Source organism: Crocodylus siamensis, chromosome 1, assembly GCF_052110815.1.
Source record: "Crocodylus siamensis isolate JL-2025a chromosome 1, ASM5211081v1, whole genome shotgun sequence".
NCBI classification, from domain to species: domain Eukaryota; kingdom Metazoa; phylum Chordata; order Crocodylia; family Crocodylidae; genus Crocodylus; species Crocodylus siamensis.
Window position 1 is genome coordinate 375,042,130 of NC_143395.1, and position 16,780 is coordinate 375,058,909.

At 42.9% G+C, this 16,780-nt stretch overlaps 1 protein-coding gene across 11 annotated transcripts in view; it reads right to left on the reverse strand.

The window, feature by feature from the left end:
- NBEA (neurobeachin) overlaps positions 1–16,552 on the reverse strand; it is an 835,610-nt gene extending 819,058 nt beyond the window's left edge. For 4 of the 11 annotated variants that reach the window (XM_090027564.1, XM_090027518.1, XM_090027536.1 and 1 more), the window contains exon 1: positions 15,755–16,550. In XM_090027564.1, the coding sequence (XP_089883690.1) occupies positions 15,755–16,054 (300 nt within the window). In that variant the 5' untranslated portion in view covers positions 16,055–16,550. Of the gene's footprint in view, positions 1–15,754 lie in introns of all 11 variants that reach the window. The other 7 variants (XM_090027544.1, XM_090027571.1, XM_090027527.1 and 4 more) reach the window with 4 other exon arrangements.
- Between the last annotated feature and the right edge of the window lie 228 nt (positions 16,553–16,780).

Consider the following 16,780-nt stretch of genomic DNA (forward strand, 5'->3'; position numbering starts at 1 on the left):
GATTATTAGTTTCCTGCTGGTTTGCAACCTGCCTAATTTACAGAAGGTTGCAGGCAGGTTGCAGAATTAAGGACAAGCCACTCAGCTCATCAGTGGTCCAGTGCAGCTGATCAGAGAAGCAAACATTGAAATAAAAGCCAATGCACACAACTGTAGTACCTCAGCTTCAGTTCTGTATACTCCATTTACTTCACAAAACCCTGAATTCACAGGGGCCTAAGGAACCTAACACTGAAAAAGTATGAGTTTTATTGTTTCAGTAGTAGAACAGGGTTGTTGATCTTCACTAAATGCACCCATACAAGGCCTATTCAGTGGACTGGCATAAGATTGCAAGTCAACATTGAAAAACATCGCACCAAGATAACATCATCAGCACAGATCCGGGTTTTCTGTTTCCCATGGAAAAATGAAGTAAAATGCAGATTCTCCCCCCACCCCCCCCAACCAGAATAAAACACAGCTTTCTCATTTTATCACAGAAACGCATGGATTCTGCAGTTTTGCAACACACCTTCAACCAGGCAGTGTATGGGACTTGGGGCCCATGGCCACAATACACAGTCGTAGGGCCCTGGCGGGAAGCAGGATGGGACCACAGGCAGCTAATCCTGAGGGGAGGGGGTGGGGCTAGCTCCCCGCTGCTGCATGCACTCTCGGGGGACAGAGGACACCTCTCCAGGGCAGTGCAGAGCTCACAGCAGCAAGCACCTTTACTGCGCAGCCCCACTATTCCCTGCAGTGCCAGGTCACACCCGCTGGGTTGCAGAGGCCCCCGGGGAGAGCAACACAGCAGAAACCCAAGATAGAAGCACACAACCAGAACCAGTCCCGCACACAGATCTGGGGAGCATGGACTCTCCCCCAGCCCCCACCCCGGAGTGTGCACAGCAGCGGGGAGCCTCCCTACCACCCCGAGGCCACAGCAGGCAGCAGGGTGGGGAAGGGCAGGAGAGTGAGGCTCTACTCCACTGTGCTGCAGCAGCCACCACCTCCTGCCAAGGGCAGGGGGCTACGGACGCAAGTCCCTGGCCCCATAGCCTTGGCAGCCCTGGGGGGTGAAGAGCACAAGTAGGGTCAGAGGGGCTGTAAAGGGCCTTTCATTTTAATCACAGATTTTGGGGTTATCAGAGAATTTGCCATTTTTTTTTATTAGAGAATTTGCCTTTTTTAAAATCAGGGAAAAACCAGAATCCCTGATCATCAGCAATTTTTGCAACACTATAAACATTTAAGTGTGCTATATTAGCCTGAGGGACAGAATTCCTGTAAGCTATATATATAGGATTCTTATAAGTATATCCACACACACACATGCACGGGGCAGAGGGAACTCGGATTTTCCATGATAAAAAAACCAAACGCCAAAATGTACAAGTGTTTAGAACTGATTTTACTGAGACACTGGTAGGCTTCCAAAACATGGTGTTCAATACACACACACCTCTCTCTATATGATATAGCAATATAGTGGTGTTAGATTTTAATCAGAGAATTTGAAATTTTTAAACAGAGAAAATCAGGATCCCTGAATACACTATCAGCCTGCTACAAAATTCCCATGGCAGGAATAGACTGCTTAGTTTTTTTGAGTTTTGCAGTGAGAGAAACAAAGGGAAGAAACAAGGAGCTGGAGATGCATTCACGTACAAATGCACCTTTCTTCTATATACTGTGAGCTGCTGAAATCTTTGCAAGAAATCCAGTTAATAAGGCATCTTTTATAGAGTGAAGGGAATTTACAATACATGCAGATCAGTACAAGAACAGATTCTGTGGGGCACAATTTTATAAAGGCATACATGATATTCATTCTTCATGTCTGCTTATTATGGGGTAACCTCAGCTGTAACATTTAGAACTTGTATACCCCAGTGCCTCTTGCCAGCTCTGGGGGAGGTATGATTGTGCCATAAGATCTGAATACACCTTATTTCCTGGCTTTTAGGGAAGTTTTAGATATAGATGCATTTGACATTCTGGGAGGATAAGCAAAGGTGGTGGTCAGCCTTAACAGTGCGTTAAAAAAGGCTTGTGGCAATGAAAATAGTTTGAACAGCAACTACATCATTTACTGGCATAATTACATTGGAAGTCAGCAACACAGCCTTCAGAGAAAGAATCGCAGGTGCTCAGCACCGCTCTGAAGGTGTGCCAGAGTTAAACCAAGAAGCATCTTCCTCTATCTGCAGAACAGAGCATAACATTATTCATTTGGTTTCCAAGTGAGCATTTTAAACACACCACAAATTTTGTATTTGCACCCTGATGCATACCTCAAGCATTTATGTTGTATACAACCACAGTATGCCTTTAACAATTAATTAGAGCCTGCAAGTCAATTAAATAGAAGTGACTAATTAAAACATTATGCAAAGAGTTCTACCAATCTCGGCTTCAGGTTCTTTCTTTGCGGATATAACATGGGTATAAGACGTCTAGTCCTCCTCCCCCACCCCACAATTTTCATGTGCTGAAGCTCAGTTTGGCTAGACTATAAGGTAAAAAATCTAATAATATGCAATGAAGGTAAAAAAAAGTAAGCAAGCTTTATTTATACACACCCAGTCAATACCTAAAAGGTTGCCTAATCTCATACATTCAAGTTTGAATACTTGTAATTAAAAATCTTGATTCCAAAAAAGATAAGTAATGGAGTGAAAATTTAAGCAGTGTTAAAAAAATTACAAGAGGTGTTAGTTTCCTCTTCGGTATTTAAAACCATGCTCTTATTTTACATATAGATAGAGGAGCACCAATTTTAGCTAACTTTACTTACCAAGAAATTGAACTTACAGCCATCAGTTTAGAGCCTCAACTCCTCAGTCACCCTGTAAAGGCTTAATTGGGCCAGGTGACAAGTCAGTTGCCTGGAACATTTATCCTGCTCTCCAGAATCTCAGCATTAAAACAGTGGCTAGTCTCCCCAGGTTTACTGGAAAAAGCCTTCAAAATATGAATACAACAGCACTATCATTTTAGTGGTGCAGCAATATCTGCCTACATTTGCAGAACCTGAAAAAGGTTAGTGGTTTGAGTTGTTCCATTGACTTTACATGAGTTATTCCTATGTCCAGTTATAAGTTAGGCATTGCTGAGAAAATCAAAATATGAAACTGTTCTGCTCTAACACTTATGCCAGGACCCAGCTCCCAAGTTCACAAACCCACCCTGGCATTGCTATAACTGTCTGCTCTTACAGCAGCAGAGGCATGATCATGTTTTACCCTTCTGTACTTTCTACTACAAGTACTATTTTCTGGCAATTTAGCAAAGCATCACTCCCTCTTCACAGCATATTAAACTCCACCCCTCTGCCAGTCACTGAATAGTACTGTAATAGAAGCATGGTAACATAGCTATACTTAGCACTCTAACTACTTAGTGGCATAAACTGTTTTGACCTTCTGAATATGCAAATAATTCAAGTTTTATATTTAACACAATACTTTGCAGAAGTTTCCATAGTGCCAAACAGGGCAGTTTTCGTGGATTATCTGCGTCACAAATTAATAGTTTTTTCTGATGGGTTTTATGGATTATCTAATTTCACTTTCAGATTACTAAATGAGCGTAAGTGACATCTGATATACAGAAATAGGAACACTGTACCTAAATTTATTCTAACATATGAGATTCACTCAAAAAAAAAATAAAATATTCAAGCAACACGTTTCCTGCCAAAATTTTAAAGAAAGCCAAGTCACTGGAGTCACTGGCTAAACACCATGAAACAAATTTTGCTAAAGTATTTACACATCTTTTGATGGCAACAGCCTCTCTCTCTACAGGTGCAGAGATTATTTTTCAATTCAGTTTATTCAGCTAGTAAATAACTAATGTATTTGAGGATGCAAAACTAATTGTAATAGAAACAGCATAAAACCTTCTTTCAATTTTCTCCTTCAAATCTATGAATAAAAAGCAAGAAGCCATAGAAAGAAATCAACTACTGCTAAAACCTTGAACCAATTGTGTCTGGCCACAAACTGCAAATAAGGCTTCTTCTTCATCTGAATCCAATCTTTTAAAGAAAAGAAGTTGTCCTAAGTAATAAACTTATTTAGCATGTAATGTATACTGAAATTCAAACCATTTAAAAAATTGAAAATTCGTAATTGAATTCTAATGTCCATCCAAATGCAAACAAATCACTAATCATCTGGGAAATAAGCATACCGTTTCTAACATGATGCAAATTTAGAAAAGTAAAAATATGGAAGAGTAATCAATTACAAGAGAAAAAAATTACAAATATAAAACAAGATTTACAGGAATTGTTTCCTTCATACTTTAAACTTTATTTTAAATATCTAGCAACTTCAGCATTTTTGGTAGTGGAAAATGTTATTTGCTTTACAGGTCAGATGTTCGATCTGGAGCCCAGAGAATTATTATATATGAGTGGATATTTTCATTCCATTTTAACTTTTTTGATCTTCTAATAGATGTGATTAGTCATGTCAGTCTGAAGTCCAGCAGAAGGTAGGGCAGAGTAGTACCTTATAAACAGCCTACTGATAGCTTCTAAGTAGGTAGTTGCCTATAAAAATTCATACCTGTTTGAACCAGATACGTTCCAAGGTGCCATCCTGCCCTAATTTCTACCTGTTTGAACAGAGGGAGTGGCTGCTACTTTGGAGGAAGAAGCATGGTATTTAATATTATTTCTTATAAGATCTTGATTAAAATAACCAATTAGTCCAACTCTCTCTATAGTTATTGCTGCTCTAGTTCCTGCATACATGGAGCCTTTTTAACTAGAGCCACAGACATAAATGGCTAGGGACAAAAGTTGTATATAAACCATTACAAGTGATTGGAAACCAGTTCAGATCTGTAACGCAACACAAGTTCAGTGTACATAAACTGCTTTCAAAATGCCACCCCCCTTCCAGTACATATAATTATTTACCATAACTATCTAGAAAGGCCAAGTACTGCATGCAGTAGGTTTCTAGAAAGTAGAAGTGGGGATTTTTCAAAGAACATTCATATACAGGCTGTGAACTTTGTTTCAAAACCCAAACTATTAACAAATCTTTACCAGAACAGACCATATGTGCACCAGACACTGAACAATTAACATTTCAATTACTGAATAATTGCATATAAAATAATCAAGACCTAAATGTTTGACTAAATTAGTAGGAGCTGAGGATAGATGAATAAAACCCACTAAAATACAGGGTCCCTGGGGGGGCCTTAAAGAAGCATTTCTGTTCAACGATGTCCAGATATCTGACAGTGGAGATCCTCCTTCTCATAATGGATCGATCGTGCATGGGACATTTAGACGCTACCAGTTAAACTACTGGTTAACTGCTCCGGGGGGGGGAAAAAAAAAAAAAAGCTTTGAACATGTATTTGCATCATTGATAAAAAGTAAATATCAGTACACAACATCGTTTTGATCATTTTAATCTTTCAGTATTCAGTTCAAACTGCATTAAAGCTACTCTACTTCAACAGGTGACAAAGTTCTTTGTATATACTTATTTTTAACGTTTTAAACCTTAATACTTAAATATACTTTAATATGATCCTGACTATGATATTCAATTGTTTATTAGGACAAGAACCATTTCAATTTTTATATAAACAAAATTATATGATCTGATTAAAAGCTGTTTAGTTAGATATACTAAACAATTATGAAATACTAACCATGTTTGCAGTTTAAAGAAATTATACCAATTTGGATATATCCACAAACTGGCTATAAGAAAATTTTCCATGAGTTTGCACATATTTCCAACTAGTTTTAATTGTTAAAAATATTTTATTTTGGACTGTATACAACTGTATGAAAAGCCCCATTTTCTGCCAACTCAGCTCTGCATGAATAAGAATAAGGAGTTTTATTCTACATACATAATTCTGTTCTTACGTTGGATCATTCGTCTCCTATAAACTGTAGTTCCCACATAAGAGACCAGGATTTTTGTGGGTGATATCTTTTACTGTATGTTTGGAACAAAGTTGTATTTACTCTGAGGGACAGAGTTAAGACTGATGGGATGCTGGTCAATTTTTTTTTCCGACTTAATTATATATTTCGGAGGTTAAAGCCGAGGTAAAATATATAGAATTAACTCACTATTTCCAGGGTATTTTATTACTCTCTTACACTGTATTGGGCAACTTTTAAGTTTTGGGGGGTTTTTTCCAATTAGATTAAGTAAAGGTTGCTTTGATAAGATGAACTTGTTTGTATTGCATTAACGTTCATTTTGTTTTAAGCATCCAGTGTATTTAAAGACAGAAAACTTGTAACTATGTATTAAAATCCATCAATTGTTACTGATGGAAGAACATGCACATTAAGTACATTTGACAGTTTAATTTAAACAAACACAGTTCTACTTTTTTCACTGTGTGCAGTTTCAGACTCATGAGTTAAATAAGCATCTACCTGGAACTTGCATTCAATCCGTTCTGAAAGAATGAAAGCAAAGCAAACTACAATTAATATATTAATGACCAGTTACTTTTGTTTTAATAACCTTGAAACACATTCCAGAGACAACTGAAATGTTCACTTTTTATATAAATATATAAAAGTTTGCATCCTGAAAAATTGTTCAAGCATGAAATCTCAGAGTTACAAATACAGATAATCCTCATTTAACATCATCCTGGTTAACATTGTGTTATACCATTACTGATCTATTAGATAACATACTTGTTTAAAGTTGCGCAATATTCAGTTATAACATATTTTGGCTGCCACCGCCTGCTCATAGGTAACTCCTGTGACGTAACTGGATTTGCTTAACATCATTTCGCTTAAAGTTGCATTTTTCAAGAATGTAACTACAATGTTAAGTGAGGAGTAGCTGTAGGACAAATTAAAAAACAGCTCCACTTTTTTTTCTTGAGGCCATCCATCAGAAATTTCAAAACAAAAAAAGGAAATAACCCAAAACTAGTGCTTGATCATCTAAACATTAACAACAGACAATTGCATAGGCTCTCATTTTTGCTTGTTTTTTCTTTCTTTTTCAATCCAGGTTAGCTTTCAATTATCCCATGACATCAATTATCTTGTAACATGAAAACTGTCTGTAGCAAGGAGGAAAGGGAAATTCATAACTAACACTGGACTATCGCTGTGATATCCCTAACATACCAAAAGCTTCAGCTATAGGGCAGGAGTTGCACATAAACCAGTTTAAGTGATCAGAAACTGGTTTAAACCTGCAAAGAAGAAAAGCTCAGTGCACATACATCACTTTTGAAATGGCTGAAACAGGTTTAACATAAACCCGGTTGAATGTAGTATCAGACTCAACTGATTTGGATCAAACTAGTTTATGAAACTTCTGTCCCAGACCCCTTCCTAGTTCAAGTTAAATCAGAGTCCCCCAGCATGTTTTGCAGCCCTGGGCTGGGCTGTCTGCTTCAGAAGAGCAGGGCTGGCCCCACCCCTCTGCTGGAACAATGAGAACTGGATGACAAAGGGGTGGGGAAGACAAGTCTGGCTAGGGATGCAGCCTAGTCTGCTGGAGGCGGGGGACTGCCTCCCCCCCCTTCCCCCCCCAGCAAACCCTGGCTGGGGGCTGTGGCTAGGGAGGGGGGCGTTAAACAACCCTTCCCCTACTCAAACTTGCTGCTGGCTGCAGCTGTAGAGTACAAATCCCAGGGGCATCTGGAAGCAGGAAAAGGAAGTGCTAAGCAACCCTGCAGAGTCCTGCTGCTGTGATTTTGGACTATAAATCTCAGAGACCTTGAGGGCAGCAGGAAGAAGTAGTGAACACACAGCCCATACTGGCTTTTGTGCCCCACAGTTTCTGGCTAGAGCCACAGCAGGCATATGGCTGCATTTCCTGAATCAAAGGTAAATGTCTGTCACTTCTGTTTTAATTTAATCTAGGCATTTTAGACTAACCTGCAAAGACTGAATCAATTCAGCCTTGGGTTTTTCAACTGTCTGTACTTAGCCAAAGAAATCTTATCCCATATTTACCAGTTACTATATCTAACCATATAGTTCTGCAGATTAAGCTTTCACTAGGAAAAAAAGGTAGCTAAATAACCTTTCTTACAGCTAAGAAAGTTTTCCAACTCTGACAAAAGAAATTAATGCCAATAAAGTGCTAAATTTCCAAACTCTGGAACAAACACCCTGAACGTAACCATTGTAACTTGCTTTAGATCCTATTTTTATTAATCTGGAGTTTTTTTGCACCAGTGCAAGCTCCCAATGTAGATAAGCAAGGGTGAACTGTACCTGCACAAAATGTAACTGAACTAAATTCTACCATAATTATATAAAATGGGTTTGCACTATTGCATTTATATTAGGGCTTTCACTAATATAAACAATGTATTCAAGTTTCCCTAATCTAGGCCAATCTAAACAGTTCTAATATACTGAAACGTCCCTTAAAAGGCTAAGGAAATAGTTTCTTCCTATAGTCCGCAGAACCCAAATCACCTTCACATCATTTACACTGAGTACAAGAGTAGGGACAGAAAAGTCAGAAGATTCACCAAACATACAGAGAGGCTGTGTCTACACGAGATGCTGACTGCACAGTTGTGACTGCACAGTCATTCAGTACTTGCACACACAAGTACTAAATGACTGCTCAGTAACTGCCATTACTGCTCAGTAGCATTCCCAAATGCCTGTTTGGTGACACTGACTGAGCAGTAGCTCGTTACTATCGCGCAGTAGCATTGCGTCACACTTTGTACCGTGCAATGCTACTGCGCAGTCAGTGTCTCGTGTAGTTGCAGTCAGAGATACCCAATTATTTTTCATATTTCAGTACCACAGAGCAGGGGTTGTCAACCAGGGGTACTTGGGATGGCCCTAGGGCAAGGGCGGGCAAAATGCGGCCTGTGGGCTGGATGCAGCCTGCCAGGCCATTCTATCTGGCCTGGGGGGCACTTAAGAAGTTAAGGAAATTAATATTTATCTGCCCCTGGATGCCTGTCATGTGGCCCTCGATGGCTTGCCAAAACTCAGTAAGCGGCCCTCCACCTGAAATAACTGCCTGCCCCGCCCTAGGGGTACATGCAGGTGGGTGGAAATGGAGCACAGCCACCCACTACCCCACACTCCTGCCTCCCAGAAGCAGGGCTGGGAACAGGGGATGGGGCCCCAAGTGCAGCAGCATCCCTCTGTAGTCCTCACAGGCACCTCCTGTCCAGCTGAACACCAGGGGCCAGAGGGTGCCATCATCCACTGCCCCACACCGCTTTCACACAGCATATCACACGTGCAGCTCCACAGGCTGCTGACAGGCAGTGCGCAACTGGCCAGGTGCAAGGCCCATCAGAACTGTATGTGGGAAAGTGGGGTATGGTGGCATGGGGCGGTGGGTGGCAGGTGCAAGATCCCCATGCCCTGCTTCATGTCCGACCACCAGAGGTACACTTCCTAAAAAAAGGTTGAAAACCCCTGCCACAGAGCAACTCTTCTGTTTCATAAAGGCCACAGAGCACTAGGGACAAGTGGGGAAAAGTAAATACTCTTGCCCTTAAGAGGATCTGCATCCCTATCACTGTCGAACACTGAGCACAAGCTGCCTAATTCTTGCAAACATCTTGTTTCCTCACAAATATATAAGTAAAGTAAGGAGGCTCCAAATGACAAAAGAAAAAAGCCTGATCAACTACATCTGCATTAAATTGAAATTTAGGTCATCTAGCTGCAATACAAAGGTATATCAGCAGCAAATACCAGTAGCAACTCTATTTTTGTCAAAGATCAACTTCAATCAAGAAATGACAAAGTAAATCAAAATTCCAGCTTCAACTGAGAGGCACAGATCTGAGGCACTAGAGGCAAAGGACATACACAGACTGGATCTGAATAAAAAGAGGGATGGCTCAGAGGCAATGCAATTCAAGATGTAGCAGTCAAAGGCTATAATCAACATAAACAGAACAAGAATTAGACAAACTAAGAGGCAGAACCTCTATCAAAGAAAGAAAAACACTGAAATAAAAACTCCTAGTGCCAAAACCAATGAGAAAGCAAAAGAGAAGTAAGAACAATGCAAGAAGCGGTAAACAAATATATTCCAGAGCTGGAACTGGAATAACCTGGTAGGAACTTCCAGGTAGGAATCCAGGAAAGCTTACTAAGTGACACCAAACCCCCGGTACATTTTTAAAAACAAGTAGGCCAAGGAAAAGGAAGATGAAAAATGCTTGCAACTGAGGTACAATGGGAAAAGATAAGCAAACCTCTTCAAGAATTTCTTAGATGACACAACCCTACCAGATTTTCATGCAGCGTGAACCAAAAATAACTTGACACTACTAACCTAACCAGTTCAAGAAGAGTCACCAGGATTACAGGCTACAATAAAAAGCTGAGGAATGAAGTAGAGGGATATTATCAAATAGTAGCAGAAGTGCTAAAAGTACTCATGCCCCCATCCTCACAGAAGTAACCGAACTGCCAAAAAAATCTGGGTAAAAGTCTTCCTGACCAGGGGGAATACAGAACCCTCGCCAAAATGCCTGAAAAGGAAGATTTTTCTGTCTAAAACTATGAAGTCATAGTACTCTGCTGTAGGGGAAAGTCTTCTGCAGAATGAAAGGAAATGGATGCACAGCTTAGAGAACAGACTGAATTCACACCCAAAGGCTCTTGTATAGATAGGGACCTACTTAATTTGCAGCCAAAGGAATTTTCGTGGCTTAGTCATGACACAAACAGCTGATTTCACAAGCATTTCCTGGTGGCTGCACCCCTCACCCCTGATTGGCAGAGAGGCCCCAGGGGGTAGGAAGGACAAGCAGGTAGCTCCTATCTTGGCTGCTGGCTGCCCTACATGCTACCCTTCCAGCCAGTGCCTTCCCTTCCTGGGTGGGCTGCAGGACAGCAAAGACCACTGGCTCCGACTAGGCAGCCTACATTTTATTTTTATTAAGGATTTTTTAAGTTGATTTCACAGACAATTGTGGCTTTCACATTTGCACAAAAATCACAAATTAAGTAGATCCCTAGGTATAGACCGCACATTATGCTAAGTGATATCATAAAAGAATGCATAGCATGGTAGATTCCCCGCATCAGTTAGATTAACTTCCAAAAAGTGTCCGATACCTGCACAGGCATATATTCATGGAACAGCCTTCCATCCTACAAGATTTTAGCTAAAAACCAAGGTCATGTGCGCCAAATGCCCTCCAATGCCAGAATGCCCAACATGCCCATCAGCATAAAACAGCATTTATTGTCTCATTACTGGTGTCTGAAACTGCCAGTGTGACTAATGAAAAAATCATAAAGACAACCCAAACAGGCATAACACAGGCAGATAGCAAATGCTAAGGAAATTTAGGCTGACACTGCACTACTGAGTGACACTCACAAAAGCCTCAGATGAGGACAGACAGCCCAAGCTAAATAGGACTCAAAATCAATTACACCAGAAAAAAAAATCCTTAAAACCCAGGTGTCAAGCAGAAATATCATGCCAGAAGGCAAGAACATGAAGGTGGGAAAGGTAACATACCTGGACAGTACAACTCTAGCTAAGGGAGGTACCAGGAAAAGTGGCACTAAGCATATAAGGCATGGCTGCTTTCTGTAATTCAATCATCAACGGAAACCAAAAAAACATTCTCACTGTTCTGGTTCGATACAACTCAAACTATTAGCTGGATATGTACCAAAATACTAAACAGGAAGCTACAGTGTTTACTTGACACTGAATAAGACCAGCCTCCAATAATTAGTTTCTATATATGGAAAATGTATACATTTGTTATAATTTTTCAGGTATAGAATCTAGTTGTTAGAGGTTCACCTTGAAATATTTTCCCTGATGTAGCAGTGGGAAGGGGACTAAATCAAGTGAAGGGATGGGTTAGGGAGCCCCCTTGCCCTCTGTCCCCACTAACTTCTTCCCCATACAGCCCCTGCTCCACCCGCTCACTGCCAGACCCTGTTCTTCCTGAGCACATGGAAGTCAGGGGCAAATTGGAAAATAATGATCCTGAAATAAATACACCTGTAGTAATTTGCATAAAAGTAAAATTACCACAGGTATCCATAGACTAAGTTCATTCAGAATTGATGCCTTTTACCTTTTTCAAAACTGCTGCAGGTTTTAGCACAAATGTGCTTTTAAACAGTCCCTTCATACCTATTTATACATAGTACAAACTATGCATGGTAGTAATCCAAAGCCAAAAGGCTCATGGATTTACCATGCAGTTCACTGGGCTGGGCTCCACCAAAGCCAACAGTGTTTCAAGCCACCAGGACTCCATAGCTCAGTACATAGTAGTACTCCAGGTACATTCCCTCTTCCCCACCCCCCAAGGATCTTTAAGCTAATTATCCTCCCAATCATGACTAGAACCAGGTGTTCTTGTCAGGATTCCTAGAAGCCAAAAATGTATATGCAGATTAAATGCAGGGCAACCTTGTTCAGCTTTACCTCATGGAGGGCGGAGCCACACAAATCATATGCAACAGGCTGAGGGGGTGGGAAAATGACAGAGGGACTCTGGGTGAACTGTTTTGGGCTCTGTTTGGTGACATTTGCCAAACATGTAAGGCTAGTGAAGAAACAGGAATCATTGGAAATGGAAAAGAAAAGCACAGCTCAGCTGTGGGCATATAGAGACTTGAAATGTATTCTAAGTAGTGGCTCACTATGTAGGTGTCAACACCGAGGAGGACTGCACACAATGGGCACTACCATATATCTTATTCAGATGCGTTGCAGTAATCTTTCCTTATGGTAGGTTCCCATCAGTATATTTGCCCAATATAGGCCACCTGGCTTTATAGTCATGGTCAGTGTTGGCTGCATTTAATCAACTTTGTTGCTGATTTCCATTAGTGACCATGTGCTGCTTTTGACAACAATTGAATGATAGACAGTGGATTTAGTGAGGTTTCCTTATATAGGAATGTAAGCTGAGGGGCTTTTCTCCCCAGTGCTGATGTGGGGCCATCTCATCTTGGATTTGAGAAAATATGGTATATGCCTTCAACACAAGTGCCTACAGAAGATTTCGGACAGCGTTGCTGGTGCTGAAGTCACCCCAATCTGAGAAATCACCGATCAGTGCACATTCTCTATTAGAACCAGAGGATAGTTTAGAGAGGGATGATCCTGTCCAGGCAAGGGCCTGGACTAGATGACCTCGAGGTCCCTTCCGGCCCTACTTCTCTGTGATTCTATGACACAGCACTAAACTGAGTATGTGTTAATATAACAGAACAGTTTATAAGGCAACACTGGATATTAAGGGCTCATTCTGGTTGGTAACATGCAGACTCACACACTAAGCCCTCAAAAGGTAACCAACTGGCATAAATAAGAGAGAAGTCCCAAGCATTTTTAAACAGGAAGCAAAGAGTGATGCATCTCAACACCAGAGTAAAGCAGTAGCAAATTTAAAAAATAAAAACAAACTGAACAGATGAATTTTTGCCCTGCATGCCAAAGGTAGCATGGAAAAAATGTAAAATGGAATTAAAAAACGTACATTTCATTTGTATACAGAGAACACTTTCAACATGCATTTCAGATACCATTTTACACAAAAAACAAACAAACAAGAAGTTAGAAGTAAGAACCACCTATTCTGGAATACTAGAAGCCCTATCTAATACAGCCTCCCATAAATAAAACAGGGCTAGATAACTCCAAAACAGTCAATACACACCGTGGGCCAGTAAAAGCAATGATCATCGTCAAACTGACACTGTAACTATATTGTCTAATTCAAGACATCACTGTGAATAGCACTTTAGGCACTGCCCATTCCTATTACCACACTTGCAACTAAAAGAAACTCATTCATAAATAGTGTAGTATGGCAACTCTGAATTCTCTCCAGCCTTAGATGTGTTATACCTCCACACAAAAAAACAAACAAACAAAAAAAACACCCCTCTAAAATACAGAAACGCTTTTCGATTCAAGTATTTATAGCTAAAATCAATAAGACAGCAGCAGGTGACCTTTGGTATTGTAAGGGAGGTACCATTGTTTGGTTTTACTTGCAAGAAAATTAAGTTTCAAATATATAAGCATAAAATTTACACTTGACATTTACTGCACCGGAAAGAGGTAGATTATATTTACAAATCAAAGAAAGAATACATTCTTTTTTCTAGTCTATTGTGTGCCTGAATCCATCTGTTAAGTAATGACTGATCCAGAATGCATCGCTACTGCAGCAGCTTCCCAACTGGTTTCACATACATGCAAGTCTCCTGACATTGAAAGCATTGTTGCCACCCTTACAGATGGACATACTTCAAAAATAGGAGCAAAAGTTTAAATAAGCAAATCATGAAAAATTCTTGCTAAACTACTTGCTTACAGGATTTGCCTACCTTTCAGATTAAAAAAAAAAAAAAAAAGAGACACGCTAATCTTTTTCCAGTTATTGATGCACAAACATCATCAGATTTAAGCCTCTTTCCTTTTAATTATCAGTTACAATAACAAACAAAATAGAGAACTGGAAAAGGATTAAATATTTTACACTTGTCATGATCTACTTCAAGCTGCCTAATGAAAGGACTCCCTGTTTTTTTCTCTGCTGCAAGTGCTACTTCTAAACGAATAGGTAATATCAAGCAAAGTTATGATGACTTCTACCACAGCAGTTTATCTGAAAGGTTACTTGTAAAATTATTCAAAATGACAAAACAGTCTGTAAAGACAACAGCTCATTATCATGGGCTATAGGATATCACAGAACTATTGGAACTTTAACTCTTGGGTATCCATAACTTAATACATATTAAAATAACCTAAGCAGACCATGTCCATGTCTCTCTGCCTGCTGCAGCTTTGCCATTCAGCCTGTGCCAGGTCAAATGCAAGTAATTGTCAAAACAAGGGGAGAATACATCCTTTTAAAATGCCAGATACAGTTGTATCTTATGTGCAAGCTTTCCTGTCTCCCCCCCCCCTTTTTTTTTTTTTTGTGGCTGTTACAAAAAGGAGGTAGGTTAAAAAATGTTAAACTGGTTGGGAACAAAGGCAGTTTAAAACAACTGCCTTTCAGCCTTAACCACGGGCTTTTCTATCCTATTTTCTAGGCAAAAAAAAAAAAAAGAGGTTGTTTCATTGACCAAACCCTCTTCAGGAGCTTTGCTGCAGCAAACCATGCATTCAGGAGCAGCACCAAATTGCCCATAATTGAAAGTGATTCATTTTTAGATCCATTTTTGGATCCTCTTGTTTGGCTTCCGTTAGCTTTCCTCAGGCTTTGGTGTAGGTAGCGCAAAAACATTAAGTCATACAGTCCTGCAGTAACTCTTTCGCACCATGAAGTGAGCGGATGACTAAGGAGCTACATTTCCCCAGCCTTTCACCACACAACGCCGCTATGCCTTTCAACGCACCGCAAAACCGGCATCGTTTCGACACCCTGATTTTTATTTTTAATTTGGGGGGGAGAATAATGAGGGCCCGAGCGGGGATTAAAAGTGCCAGAGACCCAATGGAACGGGGCGGGAAAGAAAATACAGGTTAAAACACCCCCAGTCAGCGCCTGTCACTTCACCCAGCATTGCAAGCGGCTGCGAAGCCTTTCCCGCTCAGCGGCGCGGGGCACGGCAGCGCCTCCTGCGCACGGCTCAGGCCCCCGGGGCTCCGGGCTGCGTTTTGCCCATGTGCGCAAGGGCGGCTGCAAATGCCCCCAGGCAGATGGAGTGCGGGGGCGGGGAGGGGGCGGCTGAACTTGCGGGCGGGCGGGTGAGCAGGAGGGAGGGGTGGGGGGGAGACCCGCGGGCGGGGCGGGGGCTCACCAGGTTCAGCACCGTCTCCACGATGTCGCGGTTGCTGACCTCGCCGACCTGGATGAGGCCGATGAGGACGGCGAATTTCATGCGGATATTGCGGATCGGCACCGACGGGTTAATCATCCCCGCGGGCAGCACCACGGCGCCGGAGCCCGAGGCGCGCAGCTCGCCCATCACCGCCGCTCCCACGCCGCCGGCCCCGACCGCGATGAGCCCCGCGGGCGGCGGTTGCTGCTGCTGCGGCTGCGGCGCCGGCGGCGGTTGCTGCGGCGGCTCCGGCCCCACCGCCAGCTTCTCGCTCGCCATCTAGCCCGGCCCGGGCGCGCCGCGCATCCGCCGCAGCCGCGCCCCGCCGGGGCCGCCGCGCGCGGGCACCGTCCTGGTAGCCGCTGGGAGCAGCCTTTATTCTGGGCGCCGCTGCCCCGTTAGCCGGAGCCGCCCCCCCACGCCTGTCCGCTCAGCAGCTCCACTCCACCCCGCCCCCTCGCCGCGGGGCGGCCTGGCCGAGGCGCGCCGCGCTCGCGGCAGGAGCAGCTCAGAAGGGCTCGGGCTCCCGCCGCTGCCGCTGTTGTTGTGGAGCCGAAGCCGCCGCCGCTCAAGCCGCCATGTTGCCGCCCCCTGCCTGCGGTAACCGCCGGGGCGCCTGCGCCGAGCCCGGGGGCGGGGCCGCCCCCTCCCCCCGCGGCTGGGACAGGTGAGCAGGTGCGCGGGGCGGGACCGGGCCGAGCCGAGCCGGGTCGCCCTTGTCCCTCCTTCACAGACCCGCGGGCCGCGCCCCGCCCCGCCCGCTGGCGGTGCTGTGGCTGCGAGAGGCAGCAAGGAGTGGGGGCCGTGGTCTCTCCCTCTGCTCTGGGCTGCTTGTTTGCCCCCTGCCCAGCGGGCATAGGCGACTGGTAGGGGGTGCACTTGCCCCCCCGACGGGGCCCGTTCCCCCGCCCCGACGGCCAACACTGATGCTATCGGTAGGGCTGGTGCCCCCCCGACAGGGCCGCCTGACAGATGCAGGAAACACCACACTCGTGCCAGCAGGGC